The sequence below is a fragment of the Hippopotamus amphibius genome, chromosome 4 (genome assembly GCF_030028045.1).
Source record: "Hippopotamus amphibius kiboko isolate mHipAmp2 chromosome 4, mHipAmp2.hap2, whole genome shotgun sequence".
NCBI classification, from domain to species: domain Eukaryota; kingdom Metazoa; phylum Chordata; class Mammalia; order Artiodactyla; family Hippopotamidae; genus Hippopotamus; species Hippopotamus amphibius.
In genome coordinates this window covers 34,092,421-34,107,023 of record NC_080189.1, presented here as the reverse complement: position 1 = coordinate 34,107,023, position 14,603 = coordinate 34,092,421, and the positions used below count along the sequence as shown (strand labels likewise).

Genomic DNA, 14,603 nt, shown 5'->3' with positions numbered 1-14,603 from the left:
CAGCTTTATCTCTCTCGACACTACTCCATGTAGAGCCTGCACTCCAGCCATACTGAAGCAGCTGAGGTTCTCAAGAGATCTTGTTCTCACTCAATTCTGCATCCAAGCACAAAGACATGTCTCCAACCTCAACCCCCATCTCCAGCTGCACATCAGGGAGAGGCACTGATGAGTAAGACAGGGATGACCCTACAGGATTGCCTAGTAGATAATCAGAAAACTGTGGCTCAACTGAGTCAGATTTATGTCCCTTCTTTGAGGTTCACTGACAGGAAGAAGTCAGGCCCCAGGATATTCATTTAAATTATGTAGGCAAACCTATTGCAGAGAATCTGGTGGATTACTTAATCATCACATAAAATAGATGTTTCATGTACTCATGTTGTTTTATTCTACTGAGAATCCAGGCATCTTTGTTAGATAAAAAATTGTTTGGTAACATGCTGCAATAAATATCTATAAAAAAGTATGTGTGTGTCAATTTCTCTTATCCTTGCCTTTCTCACAGCTCTAGTAGATCAAATATACGGAGAAACCAGTAGCTAAGAGTGAGATTGGAATTAGTGAGAATATAAGAGTAGTTCTATATGTATGCCATAATACATAAAATACATGTAAAAAGTTAAAGGAGCTTGTTTTATCACGGAGGAAACAAGTAAGCAAAACAAAATTTATAATAAAATATTCTCTTGAATGCTCAGAATTCTAAAAATGTCTTGGCTGTAGATTGGGTTACCTGCTTCATTACCATCCAGGATACAGAAAGTGAAATTATTTATGGACAGAAACAGACTTTAAATTTTCATTTGGTAAAGGCAACATTTTATTCAGTACAGACAAAAAACATTTATAATTTACTTGTTTAAAGTAGGCAGTTCAGAGTAAGCCAAAATTATCCCAGAGAATTGTTTATATTAAAAACAGGCTGAGAGTTGTTTGAACTGTCATCACCCCGAAAATTGGAAGATAAACATTCTTCTTGTCAAGCTTTCTTTGGAAACCCCCTGTGCGGCTTCAAGGAAGACAAAACAAAGGTAAATAGTGTGCAACCCAAACCTTGCTGAACAGAATAATTTATCTTCAGGCCTACTAACCGGTGACAGGAGCACATCTATTTCTTTCTAGTTGCTCCAGGTTTATTCATTCCTCTGAACGTAAATTATGAAAGAAAGGAGTACAGCGCCATGTTTAAGACCTCCTATGCTGGCACCCATCATACTGCAAATGAATTCTGGCTCGAGCTGAAGGCAAACTGCTCAGTCACTTTGTGCCTCAGTTTCCCTTATCTATATAACGGGGATTGCTGAAGGGATTAGGCGAGAGTATACAGACCTTGGAACACTGCCTGACACGTTGGAAACCTTCAACATATGGGAGTTACCATCAATATGTCAAAAGCTCCTCTCAGCGCGCCACTTGGCTTGTCTTTCTAAATATTAGCATAATATAAATGGCATCAGAACGTGAGGGGCAGGGGCCACGTGATCCTTCCACGAAAGCCACTTGTGGGGGCTTTCGGAGAGTCAGCATTAAGGCTGGGAAAGAAAGGCGAGCGCGCCCGCCGACCGCGCGCGATTTCCCGCCGCGCCCGGCTCCCGGGCGGCGGGCGGGCGGGCTCCGGGGGCGCCCGGGCCGCGGCGGCGGCGGCGCGAGCGGCGCCTCCGGGCCGGTGAATCATCCCGGCAGACACCGAGAGCCGCGGCAGCAGAAAGCAGCGCCGAAAAATGGCTGAAGCGGGCACGGGCTTTCTGGAGCAGCTCAAGTCCTGCATAGTTTGGTCTTGGACTTATCTCTGGACCGTATGGTTCTTCATCGTCCTCTTCCTTGTCTACATCCTGCGGGTGCCCTTGAAAATCAACGACAACTTGAGCACAGGTAAGGCCCGGGCAGCCGGGCCCGCGGCGCTCACCCCTCCCCCGCCCCGGAAAGTTAGTGCAACTCGCGCGGGGCCGCGACCGGCGGGGGCGGCCGGGCGCGCGCTCGGGGACGCGCCGAGGCCCGCGCACCGGACGCCCGAGGCCACCCGCGCAAGACGCGGAGCCTCAGCTGGCGGGGCCGGGCGGCGGGGTCGACGGGGCGCGCGAGGGCGGCCGGCGGCCTTCCCGGCCCCGCGGCCCGGCGACCCCGCGGAGGAGGAGCCGCAGCCGCCTGGCGGGCCCGGCCGGCGGCTCCGGCTCCTCCGCCCGGGGCGCTCGTCGGCGGGTGACAGGGGAGACAGAGGTCGGGAGCGAGGGAGTCCCCGCGGACGCCCCCTAGGCCGTCTGCGCCTGAACCCCGAGGGCTCCTCAGAGTTGGACTGTGTCTCTCCTCCCACGCTGTCGGCCGCGGGTGCCGAGCTGCCGAAGTGTAGTCGGACGAGACGTCTCTCGGATCGCGGCGCGACTCGGCCGGTCGCGGGCGCCCCCGTGAGGGTGGTGCCCGGCGGCGAAGCCCCGGGAAGGACTCGACCCCGCACCTGAGGCCGGCACTGCCCGGATCTGAGCCGCGCGAGCTGCCGGGGTAGCGGTGTCGCTTTCGTTTAGACGGGGAGAGGGATTCTGGAAGGTACTATCAGGGCTATGGATGACGGGTCAGGTTACCAGACGGAATGTCAAAGGGACGAAAGGAGAGACAGGAAATTTGGAATTTATGACGGGTTTAAATAGTCTCAGCCCTTCTCTCTCCCTTCTCCCCGTCTGCATAGGGCTTTGGTAACTAGTCATGTTCAGAATCGTAGATAAAGCTCCAACATGCGAAGACGTGAGCCCCGCATGTCTCGTATCCACGGTCGTAAGTGCAGAAGGTAATTAGAACAGGATCTTAAACTTTCAGCCAGCCAACGGAATCATTAAAAAAACAACCTCAAAGAAAACTCACACCAACAGTAACACTGCGGAGACAAATCAAAAACACAAAGTACATTTTGTGAGAAGGGTTTCAGTTCTTGAAGTCTGGAAATAGTTGTGGGACTCGTTAGAAAGGTCTTTTTTTTTTTTTTTTGACTTCGCAGTAATTTGGAAAATCCTTACAGTCTTGAATGAATATATATGTATTCTACCTAATGTGTAATTTACATGCTCAGGGAGTCGGGGTCTGGAAATGCATTTTCCTGTGTGTTGTTTACTGCACTAAAACAATTTTTAGAACCCTTGAGATGATGTACTCATTTTGTTAGGTACGTGTGCCTTTAGGTGCTAAACCTCAGACACCTTGATTACTTTAACTTGAACTCATGTTTATATTTACATTTGTTTCATAGTATCCCTTGTTCCTGCGATGCAGATAGGATTCTTTACCCTAGAATCATCTTACCGTTTTTATAGGAGCTGCTCAGCTCTTGGATTCAGTCATCCTAGTGATGATGGCTTTCTGGCTTTTTCATCTGTTAGAGTGGCGGCTTATCACAATACTGTCTTCCTTGCTTTTAACAAATATATCTCTAAGATACTTTGTAGTCCCAAATGTTTTTTGTTTGTTTTGTGTTTGTTTGTGTGTGTGTGTGTGTGTGTGTGTGTGTACGCGTCTGCCACACCGTGTGGCATGTGGGATCTTAGTTCCCCCACCAGGGATGGAACAGGGGCCCCCTCGTTGGAAGGCGGAGCCTTAACCACCGACAACTGGGGAAATCCCCAAAGTTTTGTAATTTTAAGAAGTTGCTTGACTCTATGAGGCAATGGAATCTTATATTTATTGGTAAGTAGGTTTAATTTTTTTCTCCCCAAAAATTCATTGTAAGGTTTAAAAAACGTGAATGCTTCTCATTTAACATACATTTAAAATTTTTATTTCAGAACACATTTCTAATACATTTTCTTAAAATATGTTAAATAATCATCTGTGTGTGTATATGTGTGCATGTACCCATAAGTGCCGCGTACCAATGCTTTATACAGAACACGCAAGAAGCAAAATACCTATTGGGAATATGTGTAATTTCTAAGGAAGAAAATTGTTAGGACCTCTCCCAGAAACTTTAAATCTAGCATTTCTGACAAACACCTTTGTTAATTTGCGTTAGGGTCTTTTCTCATTTGGGCTTATGAGAGAGAAAATATGAAGATGAGCAGGCCGCCAGGTACATGATAGAGGGAACCTGAGACTCTTTATCCCGGTGATGCTGGACTTATGTTTTCAGTGTGGTTTTATGTATGTTTTAGTCATAAGGAAGGTAAAGGAGAAGCTTACAGAGAGCACATCTCTCTCTGCTACTCTGTGAGAAGGTAAGAGGAGAAAGGGACATTGGACCCTCCTATGGCGGAACTTGTCCTTGCAGGGAGATATAAATGAGTTCTTATTTATTTATTTATTGGCTGTGTTGGGTCTTCATTGTTGCGTGCAGGCTTTCTCTAGTTGGGGTGAGTGGGGGCTACTCTTCGTTGTGGTGCATGGGCTTCTCAATTCAGGTGGCTTCTCTTGTTGCAAAGCACGGGCTCTAGGCACATGGACTTTAGTAGTTGTGGCTCACGGGCTCTGGAGCTCAGGCTCAGTAGTTGTGGCTCACAGGCTTAGTTGCTCTGCAGCATGTGGGATCTTCCCGAACCAGGGCTTGATCCTGTATCCCCTGCATTGGCAGGTGAATTCTCAACCACTGTGCCACCAGGGAAGTCCCTAAATGAGTTCTAATGGGGCTAATTTTGCTGTTCTTCAGCCCTGTGGTGCTTGCTCTTCCTGTGATGGTGAAAGCATGTGTCCCTGGAGAGGCCAGTGAATCTAGAGCTGCTTTTAGGAAGCTGTGGGTGGTGCAGGCCTCCTTCCTCAGGGAAGCTGACGCCACTGATAGATTTGCAGATATTGAAAAATCCTTGCATCCCTGGGATAAATTCCACTTGAGCAAGGTGTATGATCCTTTTCATGTATTGTTGAATTCCATTTGCTAGTATTTTGTTGAGGATTTTTGCATCTATGTTCATCAGTGATATTGGCCTGTAATTTCCTTTTTTTGCGTTATCTTTGTATGGTTTTGGTGTCAGGGTGATGTTGGCCTCATAGAATGAGTTTGAAAGTGTTCCTTCCTCTGCAATTTTTGGAATAGTTTGAGGAGGATGGGTGTTAGCTCTTCTCTAAATGTTTGATAGAGTTCACCTGTAAAGTCATCTGGTCCTGACCTTCGTTTGTTAGTTTTTAAATTTAAATCTTATAATGAAAAATGAATTTTAAGAAAGACAAAGGAGAAAACAAACATATTAGGAATAGTGCACAGTGGTTAGCTTTGATAATTGATTTTTGATATTCTGCCCTTGAATTGCATAGGAGAATGTTAAAATAGTTCTGATTTACTGAAAATATGATGAACTTTTAACAAGATTTTTAAGAATCCCAAATTATATTGTTACTTGTCAGTTTTCAAATGAATTAATTATCCTAAAGCAATGCTTTCCCAAAAGGGCAGAAAATTAATTGTAGATAAGAGCAGTCATGCAGGATATTATTCAGAAAAAACAGTAGCATAGATTAATCTTTAAAAAATAGCACCATAACTTGCTTTATATTGTGGTGTTGATAGCACTTTCTCATCTACCCTGCGTTCTAAGATTTTTGATGCTAAATTTAAAACACTTTGCACCTTTCCTTAAATGTACACCTTTGCCATTTTTGCACCAAGCAGCTTAAGTGATTTTCCAGCTCTTTTTCTGTTTCCTGAAAAGCAAGTTTTCAAAGATCTTTTAAATCCTATTTCATTCCTTTTGGAAAGCAGATATAATAGTCTGATCTAAGTTTAAGATTGTTTATGTTATAAAACTCTTTTTTGGTGTTATTAAGATGATAAATACAGATGCAAAACTCTTACATTACTGAATGGAAATATATATATAACTTCAGGTGCAGCTCAGATTTGAGTATTTTCATATTGGAAATAGTTGCTCTAAACTTAATTAACGCTCTGGATTTCTTGTCCTGAGGGGCTTGTTGCAGTTTATTTAGGTTTTTTGCCCCTGATGTGCTTGTTGTCTAATGTTTTCCCCATGTGTAAATCCCACGCGTCCTTCAGGGGCCAGCTTGCATGCTGCCTTCTGATTCTTTCAACTGACTGTGATATTTCCTCCAGTTTTCACTGTACGTTATCTGGGAGGCACGTAGGCATTTTTTACCTCGCTTGAATTATGGTCGTGTGTGTTTAATATATGTTTCGGTGTTTGTGTATATGTATCCCTCTTTCTGTATATGTGTTTTTCAGCTTCTACTAGACTCTAGTTCTTAATTTTCCACTATACTTCCCTGCACATAGTGGTTCCTTACCATTCACTGGATGAATCAATCTCCAAGTTGTGATGTATCCAGTGAGTTGGGATTAGAACAATGAAATTGATCAAACACATTACTGGGTATGGGCCTCATTTAGGTTTTCAACTTTAGATTGGAGTCAGAAACTGTCACAAAAACTTAAGAAATTCCATGATGAGTCATATGTATCTAATCCACCGTGGTCCAGTTTATGAACACATAAAAGGACAATTTTAAGATTATTAGCTTTGAGTTGAGGATCTATCCCAGACATCTTAGTTGCCCTTACTTATTTTGGGAGACATTTCTCTCACCCATAATGAAGCAGTCTGAATGATGCTTTTTTTCTTAGGCCCTCAGTTTCTGTACATGTTTAATGATAGCTTTATATTCCTTAAGATCCTTTCTAGCTCCAGAATTCTGCTTCAGTGCCTTGGGATAATTTTCATTGAGTGCAGAGTCTATAACCAAGCAAATACATGGACTTGAAGAACATATATATGTTTTTCCCAGGTTGGGTTCTAATTCTTAGTAAATACAACTCCAGATTTTATGTGACTTCCTTCAGTGGCTTTCCACTTCACTGAAAATACAATTGAAATATGTTACCCTGGCTTACAAAGTCTGATGACATGACCCCTTCCTACCCCTCCTATCTGTACTTTGCCACATTCTTGAGGTCACTATCCTCCAGAGAATTGTGATTCTTTCTTCTTCTTAAACATGCCTTGCTTTTTCTTGCCTTGTGGCCTTTGTACTAGCTGTGTCCTCCACCGGAATGTTTTCCTACTTGATTTTTATGCAATTGTGTTTTTACTGTTCACATCTCTGCTTAAATTCACTTCTTTTGAGAAGCTTTTCTTGATGATCCAGTCTGCAGTGACCATTCAGTCACTATATCACTAGGTTTGAATTCTCTATATATCACTTAGCACTGTTTGTAATAATTCTTGTTTGTTTATTTATTTATTGCATGCTCATAGTTTTCCCCCATGTGATTGTAAACTCCATGAGAGTAGGGACCTCATTTGTTATGTTTTATCTGTCTTCTTGTGGGTCCTCAGGATCTTGAGCAGTGAGTGTTTGGGCCTAACATATGCTTAGCATGTATTTGTTGAATGGATGAAAAACTATGTCAGTTGGTTGTGGTGACTAAGTGGTACTTCTAGAAGTAACTACTGAAATATATCATGTAGTAATTTCTTATAAGATTTAGAATTCCATTTACTGATTCTAAGTTATAAAGATTACCTTGAAATGTTTACTGATGTTCCAAAATATTAATACATTTTGATACATTTTTAGGGGTAGAATTTAAAGAAGTCTATTCTTCTGGTCCTTACTGTAAAGCAAATTTAATACAAAGAATGTTGAAAGTCAGAAGGTGGTTGCATTGGGAGCCAATTTGTGTAACATAACGTGGAATTCAAATAAAGGAATTTGCAGAGTTATATGCCTCATACTGTCTGTAAGGGTGGAACTTGGGGTTCTACCAACATAGAAAAAGTTCTTGTCTGTATGGAAGGATAGAGTAATAGAAGAAATACTTGGTTGGGACATTTTTAAGAACAATATTGTCAGGCATTATGAAACTTAACAGAAACATAATTTGAAGTGATTAGAAATACTTAAGCACAATTAATTTAGTTCATGTATTTGCATATTCCCTTCTTTAACTATAGAAATCATTTCCAAGTTTATGTGGGAAGCCAGAGTGAACATAGTGTTAGTGTTATAGAAATTTGCTTTATTACCAACTTTACTGAAATATTTCTTTCTCCATAAAGTACTGTATATCTATTGAAAGAAAGAAATACCAGCTGTGATGAAATGAAAAGAGCATTGGATTTAGAAGATTTGAGTTCAAATTCCAGGTTGCCAATTGTTGGGTAACTTGGACAAATTACTTTGTAAGACTCTTTCCTCATTTATAATATGAGGACAGTAATCTCTATTTCATAGTTTTATTTTGAACTCTAAATGAAATAACCTTTAGCATTGAGCCTTGAGCATAGCCCATAAAAGTATTATATTGTATACCTGGTTGTTCGAGTCCATTTCATTGACTCTGAACTGTGTTCATTCATTGGTTAATTCATTCATACACTGGTTTGTTTATTCATTCATTTGGAGTGGCAGATGCCTGTAAAATTGAAATTATGTTATGCCTGTTAATTATTATTTGGACACACAGTCTCATGTCAGTTATATTTCTCCCAGTTTCTGCACTTGTTTTCTGTGCTGAACAATGAACATCATCCAGTGTACTGCCTTGTTCACTAGTGCTTCTACGTATATTTTGTTCCCTATGATTAAGGATCATGCATGGTAGAAATCACATCTTAAAAATAAGATCGAGTGAAAATCTGTTGATCGGAACTAGGAAGGGATGAGGAGCTAACCTTTACTGAGTTCGTACATGAGCCAGGCTCTGTGCTGCCTGCTTTATCATTGGTTGTTAGGCTCCCTGGGCTTGTCTATGAGTCTGGTTATATCCCATATAAACAGATATATAGCTGATATTCAATTTGTACATGTGGAATGAAAATTGTTCAAAGCAGAACAAGTATTGTTATAATACTAGTTGTCCTGTTAAAGGAGGCAACACACATGAACCCATTAAAAAATGTATTTTGATGGGAAAGCAACTTTATGAATGAGAATGAGAACTTGGTGGAAACTTTCAGAAAGGATTATTTCTTGAGTATACTTGGAAGAGCTTGAGAGCTGGAATTATGACTTTTTCATCTTTATATTTCCATCATGGTCATTGCTCATGATGATACATGAAAAGATGAATGCGTGAATGACTTCGGGTATTTTTAAGGCTTTCCAAGATTGATGGCACCGGTGGTCCTCTTCTTAATTCACTTCACCACCTAAGGTTTTCTTTACCTTTGTTCAGAGGTGTGTTGCTAATACTCAGCATTCAAGGCTGAGCTTGTTATTTGGCCGCAAATGAAACTCAGAGAGATAGAAGGATTCTTATGTGGTAACTGGGGTAAGAGTTTGAAGACAAGGGAGGAAAAAGTGTTCTTGTGTATCCAGAGGAGATGATTGCCTGAGGCTGAACTAATGGAGAAATTCAGAGCAGGAGAACACTAAAGGGAAGAAGGAATAGTCTGGTATAAGCATGACTGGTCAGATGGATCAGGACAGCTTGATGATTGCCTAGATGTGGGGCTGGAATGGGATTGAAGAAAAGTGTGTAACTGGGCAAATACCACAACTTTAGGAGAGTTTATACTTCTTAAATAGACTGTAATAGGCACAACCCTGGGCATCCTGTGAATAGTTGTGTGGCTTAGAAAGTTGCCTTTGGCTTTCCAGCTTGGTGAAGAATGGGAATGCAGCTTCACATGAGATGGTAAAATGAGTGAGAAAGTGTTTTGTAGATTGTAAACTACTACAGTCCAAGGCATTATAGTAGGTTGTTTCTCTAGAAGTTTGTATTCTATTGGCTTTGTCCCTCACAGTGAAAGGACAGGTTAAAATATATAATAGGATCTTATTTATCCTGGATTTTTTCTAAAGAATAATAAATTAGGCATTTTTCCAAAGAGGAAATGCAGATGGCCAGCTGGCACATGAAAAGATGCTCAACATTGCTAATCATCAGGGAAATGCAAATCAAAGCCACAGTAAAATATCACCTCACACCTGTCAGAATGGCTGTCATCAAAAAGAACACAAATAAAAAATGTCGGTGAGAACATGGAGAAAAGGGAACCCTCCTACACTGTTGATGGGAATGTAAATTGGTGCAGCCACTGTGGAAAACAGTATGGAGGTTTCCCAGAAAACTAAAAATAGAACTACCATATGACCCAGAAATTCTACTCCTGGGTATATATGAGAAGAAAACAAAAACACTAATTCAAAAAGATACATTCACCCCAATCTTCATAGCAGCATTATTTACAGTTGCCAAGATATGGAAGCAATCTAAGTGTCCAGCAGATGAATGGATAAAGAAGAAGGTGTGTACACACACACACACACACTGGAATACTACTCAGCCATAAAAAAGAATGAAAATTTTGCCATTTGCAACAACATGGTTGGACTTGGAGGGCAATATGCTAAGTGAAATAAGTCAGAGAAAGACAAATACTGTATGATATCACCTACATGTGGAATCTAAAAATACAGCAAACTAGTGAATATAACAAAAAAGAAGCAGACTGATAGCTATAGAGAACAAACTAGAAGTTACCCGTGGGGAGAGGGAAGTGGGGAGGGAGAAGGGGACAATATAAGGGGGGGGAGTGGGAGGCACAAACTACTGAGTGTAAGATAGTCTCAAGGATGTGTTGTACAACAGGGGGGATATAGCCAATATTTTGTAGTAACTGTAAATGGAAAATAACCTTTAAAATTATATTAAAATAAATTAATTTAAGAATATAAATTAAAGAAAAGAGTATCCAAGAAGTGCACTATGCAGGAAATGAATTATTGGATTGTCTGTAGCCATACTACTGAATGTCTGTTTGTTGTAAACATGAAATAATATCTGCCAACATCCTTATTGCATTTGAGATGTCATCATAAAGACATCTGTAAAGGGTTTTGAGTTTCCTGGCAGGGAGGGAATATGTAATGAAATTCACTTTTTATGTTACTGTGGAGCAGGACGGTTGCTCATGTGTTATTGTTAGCAGTCATTCAAATATGGCAGGCCTTTCTGCACTACATGCTGTGCTAAAATAAGAAGCTGACAGGGCCATTTAGCTCTAACAGTATGTCGTATTAGCTGTGGCTGGGGCCAGAAGAGTGGCTGTTTAATTGTTGTTACTAAATCTCTCAGCAAAATAAGGCAACATTTACCCGTGGCAGTATTTGTTTTCCCTCTAAATTTTAAGAAATTGAAGGTGTACTAGTAACAAGTATACTCTGTGGAGAACCCTAACTTTGTTTTCACAAGTTGACTTCCAAATCTAATAAAGGATCTTGGTTAAGTGTCAGTCTTCCTGAAAATTTGAACAAGCCTGTACAGAACTTTAAAGGAATCTCTTAGGTCAGTGAACAAGGACTTTATTTTTTTCTTTTTCTTTTCTTTGTTTTTGTTTTTTAATATAAGAAAGCTTAACGATTTAAAATAGCATGAACAGTTCACACACTCTGAGGCATAAAAGTCTTAAAGAAGTGGCTTTTAAAAATAAGCAGTTTGAGTCTGAATCTGTGTGTGATCTAGAATTTGAGGGGTTTTTGTTTTGTTTTATTTTGAAGTCAGTTGTAATACTATTCTAAAATGTTATTTTATTAACAGTAGGTAATAGTAGAATGCATGCAGTTCTTCCCTTTGTTAAGCTTTTCTAGTCTCTAGTCTCCTTCTCTTGGAAATGAGAGAATGAAATTTACTTCCCTTCCAAATTGATCTTTTTCATTTATTTGGTAGGTGCTCTTTATTGGGTATTACTAATAGAACTAACAAAATAACGCTCTTGGGGTGTTTTGCAATTTATTACACCCACTTGACTAAATTGGTGCCCTTTCTGTGACATACATTTAAATTTATTTATTTATTTTACTTTTTACTTTTTGGCTGCATTGGGTCTTGATTGCATTGGGTGGGCTTTCCGTAGTTGAGGAGAGCAGGGCTACTCTTCATTGCAGTGCGTGGGCTTCTTATTGCAGTGGCTTCTCTTATTGCGGACCACGGTCTCTAGGCATGTGGGCTTCAGTAGTTGCGGTGCGTGGGCTCAACAGTTGTGGCTCACGGGCTCTAGAGCTCAGGCTCAGTAGTTGTGGCGCATGGGCTTCGTTGCTCTGTGGCATGTCGGATCTTCCCGGACCAGGGCTTGAACTCGTGTCCCTGCATTGGCAAGTGGATTCCTAACCACTGCGCACCAGGGAAGCCCTCTGTGACATACATTTAGATTCCTGTAGTGTCACATAGTAAGAACTGGTGTGATCTGGTTTGTACTTTTACCCTGGGCATTGTTGGAAGGGGAAGGGAATTGCTCTCCTCTATCATTGACATCTTTTATTTAAGATAAAACAAAGTATACTTTTTTCAGTTCAGGCTCAGAGTACTTGACCTTATGGTTTAGAGAGAAACTTTTCTTAGCTTATTTGGCTCTTTTAGCAAAAAGAATGGTTTTAATTGCACCCTTACATTTGAGAGATGAAATCTGAGGGGCTAAATGACAGTTTTTAAATATTTGAAACTTGCTTCTCAGTTGTTTTTTTCTCCAAACTGAAGTTATATATGCATTTTCATTCAGTAAGAGCCTGAAAATGTTAAAAAAAAATTGTATAGCAAATCTAACCAATTGGAGAAAGTCATTATCTTAAGAATAAATATTTTTCTTTCTTTTACGTTATTTGAGCAATCAGTTTCTTTGAGGGAAAGTACAGAAATGTAGACAGCATAACATTAATTAAGTTTGAGTAAAGATATGCAGACATAAATTAGTTTTAGCTATAAAAGTATTCCCCAAAATGTTTAGTTTTTACACCAACAGGTTTTTAAATTTAATTAAATTAATTTATTTTACTGCTTTGCCTCAGAAAATGTAATAATTTCTGGCAGATTTTAAAAATAGTTAAAGGAACTATAATTTTTAACAATGATCATTTTTAGTTTTAACCATGAGAATATATGTGATGGAAAAGAGTAATTCAAATATTTAAAAAAGATAAGACAACTTGTTACTTTTCAGGCTGGTGAGGATCTAAATTCAAAGCTTGCATGAAATGGAGTTGTGTAACAGTGGTCACAGGCGAGGGCTTTTCTCTAGTTTTGAACATTATGACCATTTATTGTCTCATGTCTAGCTCACTTTCTAAGAACAAACATGAGCTAGAAGTGTAAAATATATAATCCTTTTTAATGTATATTTTTAATATATATTATTCTGTTTGTAACACCTACAAAAGCAAAAGAAGATATAAAAATATTTAGGCATTAAGACATTATTTTATTAATGCATGACATGCCTTTGTTAGTCATTTATTATTTTGACAAAATATATTTCATTAAAAATATGCTATTGATACGTGAATGCTATTGATACGTGGCTTTACAGAAATCTGTTTTTAGCATTGACTAGTGGCAGCTAGCAATGTCAGTCCTTTCAGATTGCTTTTCTTTTAAATAGTTTAGGCAAGGCAAAGTCCACATGCATTCCTAGGCAGGAAACCCAACTGTATTTGTGAAATGACATTATGTATTTCCACTTTGCGTTTAGATGAAAACTGCTCTCTCCCAATCTTTGGCACGTTGCTTTCACTTCTTTTCTTACAGGCACCAGAGGACAAGTAACTGTTACTTGCGACACAAGGTTGTGTGTCCAGGTTTAACCTGTCCTAGTTTTCTTACCTTAGGATGCAGCATATTATCCAAAATGGGATGGTAAAATTCTCAAATCAATGAAAAATTGTGTCATGTTACTATTAGAAATAAGATGATAAAGCAACTATACTCCAATAAAAATTAATTTTAAAAAAAGAAATAAGATGACTGTTAGTAAATCAAACCACCCATGATGTGATAAAGTGTTGCAAAATATCAGAGGATTCACTCTGCTACTTACCAGTTTGCATCATTCCTACTGCCTTTTTTTGCCACTGATTACAGTGTAACTCAAATAAACCTGGATGTCTCAGGCTATACTAGCCTGGAAGTGTAAGACTGGGGGTACATTAGAATGAATAAGTAGTAACAATTCTGAGCCCACAGGGTCCAGCAGGGCTCCTGTGCCTCTAGTGACAGCTGTTAATACCCACTCCTGCCTATGAATGCTCCAGGGGGCACTATTGTTACCTCTGGCTCCTGGTGCTCAGGACCACTATCCCTTCTTCCCCTCTCACTGGTACCCATTGTTGAGGACATTGAAGAGTGGCTTTGGTCAGACAGCCTGTGCATATTGTCACCCTGGGGGCAGGTCTACAGGTTCTAGCTGGTCCAGTCAGTGTTATAGGAGGCCCATCAGGCCTCAGCTAATTCTGCAAATTGTATCCAGCCTTGCCATTCCTGAATTACTGACCACCATAAAGTATAATCATGCCCTTACCACCTTTTAGTACAAGGTCAATATGGGTTCAAGCCGTGTACCAATTCTGTGATCATAACACTAGTTACCTTATTTATAACTGAGGATAAAGGATTGTTATGTGGATATAATGAAATAATATGAGTAAAACCTTATCATAGTGCCTTGCACAATCTAATGCTTAATATATTTTAGATGTTTAGTTGTAGCTCTTGTTGCTGCTACCACTGTAATATTGGCCTTGCTGTAATTCTCAGTGTCTGACTCAATCAGCTTTTTCTCTTAAGTCAGTTTTTAGGCTGGTAGTTTATTTTCCCTCCCTTCCTTACTTTTCTTTCCTTCTTTCCTTCTCTCTCTCTTTCTTTCTTCTTTCATTCATTCCTTCTTTCTTCTTCTGTTCTC

At 40.0% G+C, this 14,603-nt stretch overlaps 1 protein-coding gene across 8 annotated transcripts in view; it reads left to right on the top strand.

The window, feature by feature from the left end:
• Positions 1-1,611: 1,611 nt before the first annotated feature.
• Positions 1,612-14,603, top strand: part of ST7 (suppression of tumorigenicity 7) — a 262,062-nt gene continuing 249,070 nt past the window's right edge. For 2 of the 8 annotated variants that reach the window (XM_057731593.1, XM_057731583.1), the window contains exon 1: positions 1,613-1,875. In XM_057731593.1, the coding sequence (XP_057587576.1) occupies positions 1,725-1,875 (151 nt within the window). In that variant the 5' untranslated portion in view covers positions 1,613-1,724. Of the gene's footprint in view, positions 1,876-2,050; positions 2,545-2,683; positions 2,783-14,603 lie in introns of those variants that run through there. The other 6 variants (XM_057731582.1, XM_057731579.1, XM_057731581.1 and 3 more) reach the window with 6 other exon arrangements.